This window comes from Sinohyriopsis cumingii, chromosome 2 (assembly GCF_028554795.1).
Source record: "Sinohyriopsis cumingii isolate HCF-2022 chromosome 2, ASM2855479v2, whole genome shotgun sequence".
In the NCBI taxonomy this organism is placed as follows: Eukaryota; Metazoa; Mollusca; class Bivalvia; order Unionida; family Unionidae; genus Sinohyriopsis; species Sinohyriopsis cumingii.
Genome location: NC_142962.1, coordinates 63218037 through 63232011, shown reverse-complemented (window position 1 = coordinate 63232011; position 13975 = coordinate 63218037). Strand labels below are relative to the sequence as shown.

The window sequence follows — 13975 nt, the reverse complement described above, 5'->3', positions numbered from 1 at the left end:
TAACGACAGTTCCCATACTTTGCAAGATTTCTTCTTCCAACCTGTTGTTATAGCTGATTCTGAGATGGAATGTCTGTTAAAAGAGACCTATTGGATTCACCATCTTAATATGGTATATCCAAAAGGTCTAAATTCCAAAACTCTATACAACATTCATTTTTTTAAAATTTATATATAATGTATTATGTTTTTTAATTTACAGAATAACTTAAATAGTGAAAGCATAAATGAATCATAAAAATAAGTTTACTAATTCGTTTAAAAAAGAAGAGCATTATAAAATAATTTTTCAATACATTATGATTAATTATTTCTAAAATACATATTTATATGATAATAGGTATTATGAACATCATAATTTGTATTATATAATTTGAGTTCTGATGAAATATTGAACATTATATTCAATAATATATCAAGGTATAATGTATTTAAAAAATGTGCATTATACATAACAAAAATAATAATAAAACTGTTTGTCTCTCTTATATATATATATATATATATAATCTCTTTTGTCCATTCATATTTCCATCCAGTCATTGAATTGTAGCTGAAAATGATTCACTGATGCCATTATGTCTTAAACTCAGCGTGATATAATTTAGTTTATACAGTATAATCTACCATTCTCAAAGTAACTTACACAAGATAGCCATTAACATGTCAGTCTTGGAGTCTGTTCTTCTAAAATTGCATGCAGCATTATCAGTCTTGGAGTCTGTTCTTCTAAAATTGCATGCAGCGTTATCAGAAACTGCTAATTTATTTCATATTTATGTTGAGGGTTTTTTTGCTGCCATTTGAGTGTATTTTGTATGGAAGGAGCATCAAAATATGCAACTCCTGTCTCTACAGATTCTAAAAGCAGTCAACATTTTTTGGGCACATCCTGGTACTGAAAGACAGCTTAGTCCACTTAGAGTTTGGGGTTAAGGGTTTACCAACCACATAGCCTTTTCCAATGATGTACTTGGACAAAATATGTTGAATAAAATAGAAATATACTACAGTTCTGACAGTTGTATTTAACAAATTCAACAGTAAGTTTATTAACCTCATCCAACCTGCTTCCCCTATTTATGTTCACATCAATTTGTGTTTTTAAATGTGGACCACAATATGGCTGTTGACCTAAATACAGCATTGTCTTATTCATTTACAGGACAAAGAGTCCCAAGAGGAACTTGAGGGCCTCCTAGCCAAGTATGGATCAAATGGATAAATTATGTGCCAAAACAGTTTAGACAATTGTTCATTAAAATTAAACAATTATCTGTTTTGATGATGTCTCACATTACACATCAGTATTAAATACGGGCATGAAGCTTTATATTATTTGAGACAGCTGTTGAAGTTTGATTTTTACATTCTGATTTGCAGGTCTAGTACCTTAGAAATCAAAAACAAAATTTTGAACTAAATCAGTGATTACCAAATTTTGTATGGCTTACCATTAAAAAAGTAGCATAATTTTGAGGTAGGCTTTTTTGTTTGTGTATACGTCACTAGCTGTTCTTTGAGGGTTTTAGTTTATGGTGCATTTTTAATAGCTGATGAGTAAAGCAATAATATGAGAGACTTTTCAGACTTTGTACCTTTTTGTTCAGCAATATTTACCCCAAAAAATTAACATGATGTCTTAATTTACACATGATCTAAAAGCAGGGCTTGAGTTTAAAAGATTAATAAAGCTTTGTAATTTTCATTTGGACTGTGGAGGTGAATAGACCTCAGAATAGGTACCTGAGTTGTCAGTTAAATGCCTGATTGTTGATAAGCAGATTTTACCATCATATCTGTACAGATCTACTGGCTGGTTTGGAATTCCTGTCTTTAAGTAATAGGTGTTTTGATAAACTGTGTATACTGTACTCACATATAAGTCAGGTTCAACATAGACTCGGAATGCCATTGCATAATGCACCAGCAGGCCAGGGTGTTTGTTGTTTGTTCCACTGTTTACTCCTAACAAACTGCATAGATCCAGATCTGCCGGCACATTATGTGATAGAAAATCTGGGTTTATGCAGTCTGCAGTATATATACACAAGTATATTTGGTAGTTTAGAGAATTGATATCTCATCAGTTAATACATACACAGAGTATTGATATCTCATCAGTTAATACATACACAGAGTGTTGATATCTCATCATTTAATACATACACAGAGTATTGATATCTCATCATTTAATACATACACAGAGTGTTGATATCTCATCAGTTAATACATACACAGAGTGTTGATATCTCATCGGTTAATACATACACAGAGTATTGATATCTCATCAGTTAATACATACACAGAGTATTGATATCTCATCATTTAATACATACACAGAGTATTGATATCTCATCAGTTAATACATACACAGAGTGTTGATATCTCATCATTTAATACATACACAGAGTATTGATATCTCATCATTTAATACATACACAGAGTATTGATATCTCATCAGTTAATAAATATAATATTGATATCTCATCAGTTAATACATAGAGGATATCTACATTTTGACATACAGAATATTTCACCAATGAAGTGGAAACATTTTATTGTCACAAGCTGCGAAACCATAATTTAAAATATGAAATATTTCCACTTCATGTGTGCATTATTTGTGTGTAGCTACTAAAAAATGTAGATTTTTTTTATTATATATTTTTTAGTTCAAACACCATTGATTTGCATGAATTTTCTCCATTCTTTGCCATTGTGATTAACAGCAGCATTTTTGCATCAAAACCAAGAAGTTCCTAAATTTTGCAATAATTTTGGGACAGTGACATTTTAGAAATTTTACATATTTACATCAGATTGTCAGAATTATGACTGAATAACATAGAGTAGGGCAGATATTTTTCCTAAATGGTATAAAAGGACATTTCAAAAGTGATATTGCCCGTGTTGTGATAAAAGTGGTATTGCCACTGTGGCAGTATAATTTTTCTCACACATATATGTCAGTATCTCACTCAGGAATAAACAGTTTTAAAAAATACTCATTATACAAGATTCAACATACATATGTTAGACAGGTTATATTGAAAGCTCTTTTCCTTTTTAAAGGAAAATAGTGGTTAGGTAGCTTACTTTCTAAATAAACTTACTTTTTTTTATTTTAAAGTCATTTTTGTGCAATAAAAAATTAAGACAGGAAACTTTAAGCAAATAGTGCTAATTGCATTTTTAGCATCATTACATTTTTCGAAATCTTTAATTCCATCATGCTAGCAAACTAACATTTTGGCGATTTCTGATGAGCAAAGATGTAACTTTTTCTGGTAATGGTTTTATGCTGTCTCAACAAAAGTGATGTATGTTAGCATTTTATGCTATTTTACTACAGAGTAAATGAAGTTTGGTTGCTTTGTCATGAAATTACAGACAAAACAAGTGTGGTTTCATGTTTAAACAATGCAAGGGTCCACTTGTCCACTTACTGCTTGATATCCTGAATATGGTGGCTGTGCTGATACCTGATTTTGGTTACAAACTCTCAGAACAATCTGTCCTGATATTTGTTGTTATCAACAATTATTATATACCTATTATTTTTCTACTCTCATTAAGACTACTTTTCCCAAGGTTGACCTGAAACTTTGTATCAGATGTGCATCTGAGGTGATACAATATTCCATCTGAGATGAGAACACTGAAAATGAATAATGAGAACACTGAAAATGAAAACTAAAAATTACTAGTGCTGTCTGACAGATGTACAAGTAATAATATGTCATGTACATGTATTTTAACAGTAAATAAATTTTGTGTAGCAAGTATTACAGAGAACTGGACCAGAGCCAGTTACAAATCAGTTGTATATTGTCTAAAAATAATTTTCCCAGGACCAATTCTAATTTTACGAAGGGCAGATTTCATTTATGCTGAAGTAACAATTACAGATTTAGTTGAAATTCCTCAAGTCTTGAATTTTCAGAATTAATTAGAAATCAAATGGGGCTTAGAAAGAGTTCTGATTTTTAATAAAAAATATTGGTTATTATAAATGGATTGAGTTCATATAATTTGAATCTTGTGTGCTCGATACTAGTATACCTTTACACTTAGTAACTGATCTCATTGGTCTTAAAGGTATAGCACTTTGTCAGAGATTAAAAGGTCTGTGTATTGCTTCCTTCCAGACATGACATTGTTTTCCACATTAAAAGTAAATATGAATCAAATAAGTATATTTAAGAAAAAGTTTAAAATGTTTGCACAAAATACAGGGCATGCCAACAATAAAACATTTTGCATTGTGCAGGATGCTGACTTTGAAGCCACAAATAAAAATAAAAATTCCTCGTAAGAAAGAAACATAATATCTGCATTTGGCAGCCTATTCACAAGAGCCTGTGATACAGTCACTGTGTACACAATATAATCGCTTTGAAGCCACATGTACAAAGGGTCTAAGAGAATTCATAATTGATGGACCTTAAAGTCTGATCATGAAGCATATATAAAGATCAAGTATAAGGAAGTGACCTCTTTGTAGGTTGGTAAGTGGAGCATTTCCAGTGTAACTAAACCCATATTGAATATATAAACTGCATAGTAGACATTTTTAAATGTTATGATAGAGGTCAAACAGTTTAATACACATGCAAAATAGTTCCATACATTTTGATATATTTTTATGTGTGAAGATTTCTACACCTGATAGTCAGGCTCAAGATTGAACTATTTGGATCTGATAAGGACTTATTTGCATACACTTAAATGTCTTTGATGCATTGCACCAAGCAATATACATCATGCATCTGTCTCATTTGGCACCATAGCAACATTCTGTGCAATTAAAAGTGTGAAAGAAAGAAATATCACATCAGTAGAATGCAGTAGGAATTGCAATTCATTAGTCTTTCTACAAGACATAAAATGGTGCTCATTTTATGGAAAGGCACAATTTTATCTGGCAACAGTCTGTGCCTGACTAAATAGTCTGTTGTAATTTTGGATATATGAGCAATTTTAGTATCTTCAAGAGAGTATTTAGGCAGTGGCCCGATGTTGTAACTAATTTTGCAGCAACATGATGAATAAGACTTGATACTGTCTGAAGATACGAGTAAATGACATTGTGTTTTTGTATTGAACATCAGTTCAAGATGCACAAAATTTACAGTATTTGGGAGATGTAATAATTATTGCCATCTTGTACTGTTGGTTTGCCTGTTGTACCTTTTCTTATTGCCATCTTGTACTGTTGGTTTGTCTGTTGTACCTATTCTTATTGCCATCTTGTACTGTTGGTTTGCCTGTTGTACCTTTTCTCTTATTGCCATCTTGTACTGTTGGTTTGCCTGTTGTACCTTTTCTCAATTCTTATTGACTTTTTATAACAGTTAGTGACATTCTGTGACAATTACTTCATGACATTTTATGACAGTGAGTTTAAGTTATTTCACTACCTAACTGTATATAAACATTATTCCACAATAGTGACCATATAAATAGGTCTCACAACCATTGATAAATTAAGATAACACTGGTTATCACATTATCTTGTTATTCAAAAGTGTTACTTGGTGTATATGCCTCATGTCTGAATATCAAGTACATGGGGGATAATCATGTTATTTAAAGGTCACTGGCTACCTATATTACCGATAGTGTACAAATGTGTGATATTATTATAGTCATAAAAAAGCCGCATTTGTTTTGTATGCACACCATAAAAATGTTTAATTTAGGATTAAATGATCATGGTTGGGTATTTATCGATGTGTAAATTTCACCTAATCATTCACAAAGTAAATAAATCATTTAATCCTTATAATTCCAATTTACTTCCTTTCTAACATCAGGTCAGCAGATTTAACCAACAAAACATTCACTTTTATGTACATCGAAGTTTTCTTTCATTAGCCTCTTAACTGCGATAGAATACATAGCCCTATCTTCACTTGCCAAGGTTCATCGATTTTTTATACAGGGTAGAATGTCATAGCGGGTCATGCCAGTGATATACCGTTATGATCATTATTTTAATATATAAAAAATGGTGTTGCGGTTAAACTAGGAATATTCTTTTTTTTTTAAATTACTCTTTCGTATGGCATGTGTTGTTATAGCATTGTCATTGTTACTTTCTATGCATTTCAATCATTTAACAGCAAACTCTTGTCCAATAATTTCTGAACATTGGCTTCTAACGCCTGCCATATGCCTTCTTCGGCAAAAGGGGTGAGTGTTGAAGTGCAGAAAGGTCTGTGCAATTACATTGTTTTAACTTCTAATGGTCGATTTTAAGCTATGGCTTGTGATTTATGATCAGAAATCACAGGAGTGGTTGGGTGAGAGCTTATTATTATTAGGGTGTAAGGCGTTGATATAGATAAAACTTCACATCAAATGATCTGGTAACAGGGAACCAAAAGTAGACTGCAGAATTTATCGATGTGTCGAAAATTCCAGATCAGTATCATGTGACCATTTACATCCAATCAAAGCGTAGAAAACGCAGTCAATTTATAAAAATTGGAATTATTTAGATTTAAAATCCACTTTTTTAAATGAAAAAGTTATTTGGCAATCTCCATAAACAATTGGTAGTTTCTGCATGCCAAAAACATATATGACATACATTTATCCCTTCTATTCAACCTAGCCATTCAGGTGTTTAATTTCCCCACGTAAATGTCTATATGATATATCTTACAATCTTGAAAATATGGTGCACTATGTTGCATATGGATGTAACCAAGCCAGCATTGATTCCTTTTTATGTGTAATAAATGGAATTTTGAAAATAAATTAAAACAATGGAACAGTTTTGAAAGCGACACAATCTAGTGCATCAAGCACACATATCGATATAAGGCTGAACAGGAAATTAGTTTCCAATAGTTTCTTCAAAATGTTCCTATCTATAGTTTATAGTGTCTTATTTTTTGACAACAAGAAGCATGTACTTCGTCTTATGGGGATAAATGTACTTAATTTCCAGTTGGCATCCTCTATAGGTGTGAAATCATAGCTAAGGGGAAAGAAGTGTTGTATACTTCTATTTTGAGTTATTAAATTATTATTTCTTCTTTACACTTGATAATTTTTGTTCTTTTTGTGCGAGTATAACTACTTTTAATCATGTAATACAAATATGATATTAAAAAAATGTTAGAGTATGGCCGGTGACCTTTAAATTTGTTGTTGCACATAAATTATTTAAAATGCTATAAAGATACTTAAATTTAGAAATGTACTTTGCAGATTTTTAGAACTATTTCTCATAGTCTAAAAAATGGATTTATTGAAATTGTGATGGATTACCAAGAGATCTCTGGGATTTTTTTGTTGGAGCAAAATTGGACCAATTAATTTTACTTTTTGCTCATTCATGGTTATTTATTTTATTGAGAAATTGCAAATCCACATAAGAAGCCATACAAAATGAAGATAATGACCTTTAGCTAACAGAAAAGGTTATATAATCATCATCATTATTTTTTTTTAGTCAGTTAAGGAAACAAATCATTGATGTTTACTACAAGAATTTGAAGTTCTCTAAATTTTATAAGGATGGATGCTTAAACTAATATTATATAAAGAAGGCAGTTTGGAAATTAAATTTTGTGAATGGATAAGTATGTACATTGGTACATATGTTATGTATGGATGTAGAGATGGATGCATGCATGCATGTACGTATGTATGTACGTATGTATATGGTTTAATGGCATATCAGTCAGACTCCTGGCTTTATAGTGCAAAGTAAATTTAGGAATGCCAAAAAGGCCAAAACAAGATAAAGACAAAAATCTAAAATCCTTAAAATTAAGGGTAAGATTGTTTTATATAATCTGCACTATTTTAAATTTTCCAATATCTTGGTGTGAACATCATCAGTGAGTGACTTACACTCTTAGCCTCATTCTATTTATTTTCTCAACATGGGGGACAACTCCTACACAAGACTGTGAAGAGGCTTGTGCCATCAGAAAAAGGGATATGTGACATTTAACATGTTTAAAGCAAGCACCCTAATGAGATGGGCAAGTTTAACACACTCTGAGAATTAAGCAAATTGACACAACTTTTGGCTGCAGATGGTGAACCATCAAATCTAGATAAATTTCACTTAAAAAATACTGTGAAAGCCAGTCTAAATCAGACAAATCAATAACAACAACTTGAATTGAAAAATATTGTAAAAGCCAGTCTAAATCAGACAAATCAATAACAGCAGAAGAAGCATTCAAGATATTATCAAGCAAATTACACATGCAAAGAGAAATATCAAACAGTAAGACACAGAAGGAAGTTTAACATTCTTTATTTTGCAAAAGCTAAAGCAACAAGAAATAGATGAGCGTCTCAGACAAATACAAAATTAAGTTCATACCAACATCAAACAAGAATCAAAACAAAAGCAAAGAGAAGAGATAGAATAAGAAGAGGTATTACACAGAACACTATTTCAAACTTCTGTTGGTTTTCTTGTGTACAACTTGAAACAGGGCCACCAAAAACAAATATAGTTCAAAGTACATCTAAAACAGTGATGAAAAAAACAAAGTAAAAATGTTTGAAACTTTTCGGTGGAAACCACTATCACAACTTAGCAATAGCTGTTACAACCCCCAAAGTGTTGTAGATTTTGTGTATTTATTTACTATTGATATTGCAACTTGCATCAAAAGATTGCCCAAATTTCACCAAAAAGGTGGATCACAAAATAAATTTGAGACAATGTTATCCATAGAAGTAATACAGTTACTAAACAAAATCTTTTACTTATTTAATTCTTAAATGCATATATTTATGTTCCTGTTCCACAGTATGTACATGTAATAAAATAATGGTCTGTGATTATTTCTCATTTTGGTCTCCTGTTACACATGTGCAAATTCAATATGTGTTTATCCAGGCAAAGACATGTAAACAAGATGGATTCATTGTGATTCTGTCTTTGAAAGTGGCTAAAGGCTGAGAGGAAACTTAATTTTGTCAAAATTCAGTATGTATGCTTTTGAGAACCATGACAAGAACTGATTAAATGCAAGTGATGTGTTTTGTTTGCTGATCTACTGAGACAGCTCAATCAATGAATCGGTGGTGACATGTAATTATATTGGATGCATCATGCCAATTAGTTGATTATGAAAATTTATTTTGACTCTATGCTGAATTCACTTAACTATTTACTGTATTTACACAGACATGTCACGTACTGCACACAGCATAGACCCAGATTTTCCATCATATGCTGTACTTAAAATCATTAGTACAGCAAATATTCATAGCCCCCGATTTGAGACATTTTGTGTAACCATACAACTTGGGTCTATCAATGCTTGCCTTTTTTTAGGTATGATTTGGAGTATATGGACAACTAGAGTGACCTTCCCTAAAAAATAGGAGGACACAGATCATTAGTATTGATTACCAAGACAACTGATTATGCAAAAGAAACAAAATGTCCTGTCCATTGAGTATTATTAGTTATAATTTTACCTTCGTTGATCCCTATAGCATTCTTTGTTTATCATGTGACAAGTTTGATCTGAATAGTGAATGACGTTTTAAAATGCTCTTGTATGAACATCAGTTTATTAACATTGTCTTACTATACAGTAATTGTCAGATTTTGAAAATCTCGAACAGCAGTATGTAGTGATAAAATTTATTTACAAAGTTCCATCCATACTCTTGTTTAAGTCAGACTAACTGCGTATTGCATTATGCAACAACAGATCTGGGTCTATGCAGTTAATTACTGGTAATCAGCAGAACAAACATCATAGATCCATATCTGCGGGGGCATTATGCAACAGCAGGTCATGGTCTGTGTTGTTGGTACTTGGACCAGATGTATACATGAGAATATGGATAGTTTTTAAATACAAAAATTATTTTGCTTTGGCAAATGTGTGTTATATACTTATTCAGAAAAGAAGAAAGGTTGTGATAGAATCTGTGGTTTTTGTACATTAAGGTTGCATCAGTGTAGATTACCAAAGGTTGTGACTTAACAAATTTATGATAATTAAATAGTCTTGTTTAATAAATGAAATACAGGTGCACTGAGGTACAAAGAAAGCAAAAACAAATCTACAGCAAGATAGCTTGTATGTTGGTTGGGTTTTTTTCGGGTCATCAGTTCCAGTACACTAAAACAGTTGTGCACATCTGAAAACCATCCCCAATATATTGTTTAGACCTTAGTGTCTTTATTTTGAATAGTGTATGAGTTGTGTCAGGAACAACCTAATATACTGATACAATCTGAATGTAAATGCTGTTTTCTTGATCTAGATGTGCCTCCTCTACCCCATACAGACTGATGTCAATCCATATTTAGAGCTCACAATTGAAACTTTCCTGATAAAACCCATTACAGTGTAGAAATATTTCAATATATATTTTTGGTATGCCAACTTAAAGATACAAGGTGCGTATACAAGTCTTTTCGTCTCATTGACTTTTTTTCAGACAGAACTGTGACCTTTTAAGCTCAATATTTTATCTACATTAGCAGTTATTTGTATCCAGTGATTACACTGCGTTTCTCTAATACTAATCATAAAGTATATGTCAAGATATGGATTTAGAAAAGTACATATTTATTATGGCCGCTTTTCATCAAATGTTCGGGGGGTTTCATTGCCACTAGTTAAGTACATTGAAATTATCTCCAAATTATAATTGTTAAGATGGAGTATTAACTGAAAGAAAAATATGTATTTGTCATCTGATGTATGTTGTAATGGAATATTATATACATCTTGCACAGGATAATTTGAAATGATAGAGTTGTGACAGGCATTATGATCATGTCTCCCTCCTTTCAGTTGTCACAAAAAAATACAATCCATTCCATCTGATACAGATACTCTCTATTTCTCCATTCTTGACTCAACCTTCATTTTTATATCTTCACAGCTGGCAACAGGTCATCTGGATTTATCCTAAAAGATGTTTTCATTCAAACAAGAATATAAAGTATTTATATGGAAAATAGAATAATTGGTTCTCACACCAAGAGAATAGCAATGTAATAACAACAGATTTTACACAATTAAAATTAGTTTTACCCCTCCCCAAACCACACACAAACACACACACACACACACACACACACATATATATATATATATATATATATATATATATATATATATATATATATATATATATATATATATATATATATGTGCATACATACATACATGCATGCATACACATAATATCAGTAAAAAAAAATCTAAATTTAATTTTTAATGTGTACTGTTGTTGTATATTTGTGTATTATCTGTGAAACTGAAGCTTAAAGAGCTTAATATTTCTTGATTTTTTTTTATGTAGAAGACAGTTGATTTTAGTGTATTAGTATAGCACTACAGCAGCAAATATTTTTGGTATCTTGTGACAATTCTTTTCTGCTTTTCTTTGTCAGGGATTTGTTTTTTTGGTCAGTGTAAAATGGGACCAAAAACTTGTACTCATTCAGTGTTATTTCATTTATTTAGAATTACAAATCCACCTAAGAAGCCATAAAAATGAACGCTATTGTGTATGCTTAATATTGTAATTTAGATTGGATCACTAAAAATGTGATATGTGTATAATGTTTTCTTTTCCTCGTTGTAGTTACTAGCTCAGTCCATAATCACTGCTAAATAAAATTAATTTACAATTGTAGTCTGAAAGTCAACTCCACCCTCACCTCCAATTCAAAGAAAGAGGCATAGGGGCATTCCCAAATTTTTGTTAACAAACAAGACACTAGTTGACTAGCATTATTACAAAAAAATATTTATAGTTACAGTTACTTAGGATTTGTAGGTGACAAATTTATACCTGATGTTTGTTAAATAATGCCAGAAGCAATGATTTCATATTGCAGGTACAATATCGCATTCAATTTCATGTTAAATATTTAGTGATCATTCACATCTCTTTGGCAGAATAGAACTGAAAACATATTTCAAAGTTCTATCTATCTATGTATGTGTGTGTGTGTGTGCGCGTGCATGCGTGTGTGTGTGTATACTTCTCATCTCATAAATGTGTTGTCAATACCAAAAATGATATAAGTCTATAAAGGCACAATGCAGTCACATGTCAGCAAATTGAGCAATGAAATGATACCTATTTTCTTACATTCAAACTGTAGTACTGACCATCTTAGACTTAACACAGTCATATTGCGGCAATCATTCAGTTTGTATACTAGTTTAGGCCAGCTTAGACTCAGTACTGCCATTGCATAATCTAATGTCATATCTGGGTCTGTGCAGTTTGTTAGCAGTAATCAGTAGAACAAACAACATAGACCCTAATCTACCAGCACATTATGCAACAGTAGATCAAGGGCCATGTTTTTTCAGTTGGTCTCAACTTAAGTAATTAATGGCAGTAGATGAAACCCATACTTGGTTTTAAAAAGCAATACATCATTATTCTTTCTTTGTGAGATGGCACAGTTTAATATTAACGGATGATCAAGTCATCGCATTAGAATTTCTGTACAAAGTTTTATATAAACAGCTGAATAATAATTACATGTATTTGCTAATATCCATTAATTTCTTGACCACTGTTGACTTTTAGGCTTTAAGCTATCTTATTCTTGTCCTACTAGTTTGGTTGTTAGAGTATAGGACAATTCATATATTCAGGCATTGTGAGTGATCCTTAATTCAAACAGGGTGGAAATTTAGTCCTTTTTCAGTGATCCTAATTCAGATGGGGTGAAAATGTGGCCCATTTTATATGATCCCTAATTCAGGTGGGGTGAAATTTGGCCCATTTTATGTGATCCCTAATTCAGGTGTGGTGAAAATTTGGCCCATTTTATGTGATCCTTAATTCAAGTGGGGTGAAAATTTGGCCCATTTTATCTGATCCCTATTTCAGGTGTGGTGAAAATTTGGCCCATTTTATGTGATCCCTAATTCAGGTGGGGTGAAAATTTGGCCCATTTTATGTGATCCCTAATTCAGGTGTGGTGAAAATTTGGCCCATTTTATGTGATCCCTAATTCAGGTGTGGTGAAAATTTGGCCCATTTTATGTGATCCCTAATTCAGGTGTGGTGAAAATTTGGCCCATTTTATGTGATCCTCAATTCAAGTGGGGTGAAAATTTGGCCCATTTTATGTGATCCCTAATTCAGGTGTGGTGAAAATTTGGCCCATTTTATGTGATCCCTAATTCAGGTGGGGTGAAAAGTACTGAACTAATAGCAGAAATACTCTATGGCTTTGACAGAAGGCATTTAGTTCAAAATTTGTAATATCGCTAGATTGATTAGTCTTTTGAAATGGCTTGCTTCTTATGTTAACAATCATGGTTAGCCAATTGAAAAATGTCAAATCTTTCAAAAACACCAAATATTTCTTTTCTAAAGGGAATAATAAAGTCTGGTACATTACTTCACTTGAGTAGACCTATTGACAATAAAAAATATATCAGAACAAAAACAAATTGTCTTCATCAATTTCTTTTTAACTACATGTACTATATTCAAGACAACATTACTACAGTTTTTGTATTTATTTTCAGTCCATGTTATTGGGACATAGTAGTCACTTTTCTGATGGCAATAGCAACAATACATTGATGCAAACATTTACAGTTTTGATTAAGGTTTTTCATTTGCATCTATATCCAATTTAGGTTCCATTCATACTGGCAAAAATCATTTTGATGACAAGTTAATTCATTCTGTGACATGCTCACTCACCCCTTTGACCTTGAGGTCTACATTACAGTCAACAAAACTTTGCTTTTGGGTTCTGGTTGAAGGTTATATATCACAACCAGTTATTACTGTATATCCCATTTCAACCTCTATAGATGGGGTGGGATGCATATAGTAATCATTTGTATCCATCCTTACTCATTGGAGCAACTAGTTCTGTAATTATTAAACTCAGATGGTCATAGTCCAGAAGTGCTTATGGTACTTTAGCACAAGTCTTTTATTGCTTCTCCTCCTAAACTACTTGGATAACTGT

General features: G+C 31.9%; 1 protein-coding gene across 1 annotated transcript in view; it reads left to right on the top strand.

Annotated features, from left to right (window-relative positions):
* The window catches only part of LOC149805045 (regulator of microtubule dynamics protein 1-like), a 51128-nt gene extending 37686 nt beyond the window's left edge, over window positions 1–13442 (top strand). The window contains exon 9 of the mRNA XM_089946863.1: window positions 1166–13442. Coding sequence (XP_089802989.1) covers window positions 1166–1225 — 60 coding nt within the window. The 3' untranslated portion in view covers window positions 1226–13442. The remainder of the gene's footprint in view (window positions 1–1165) is intronic.
* Window positions 13443–13975: the final 533 nt, after the last annotated feature.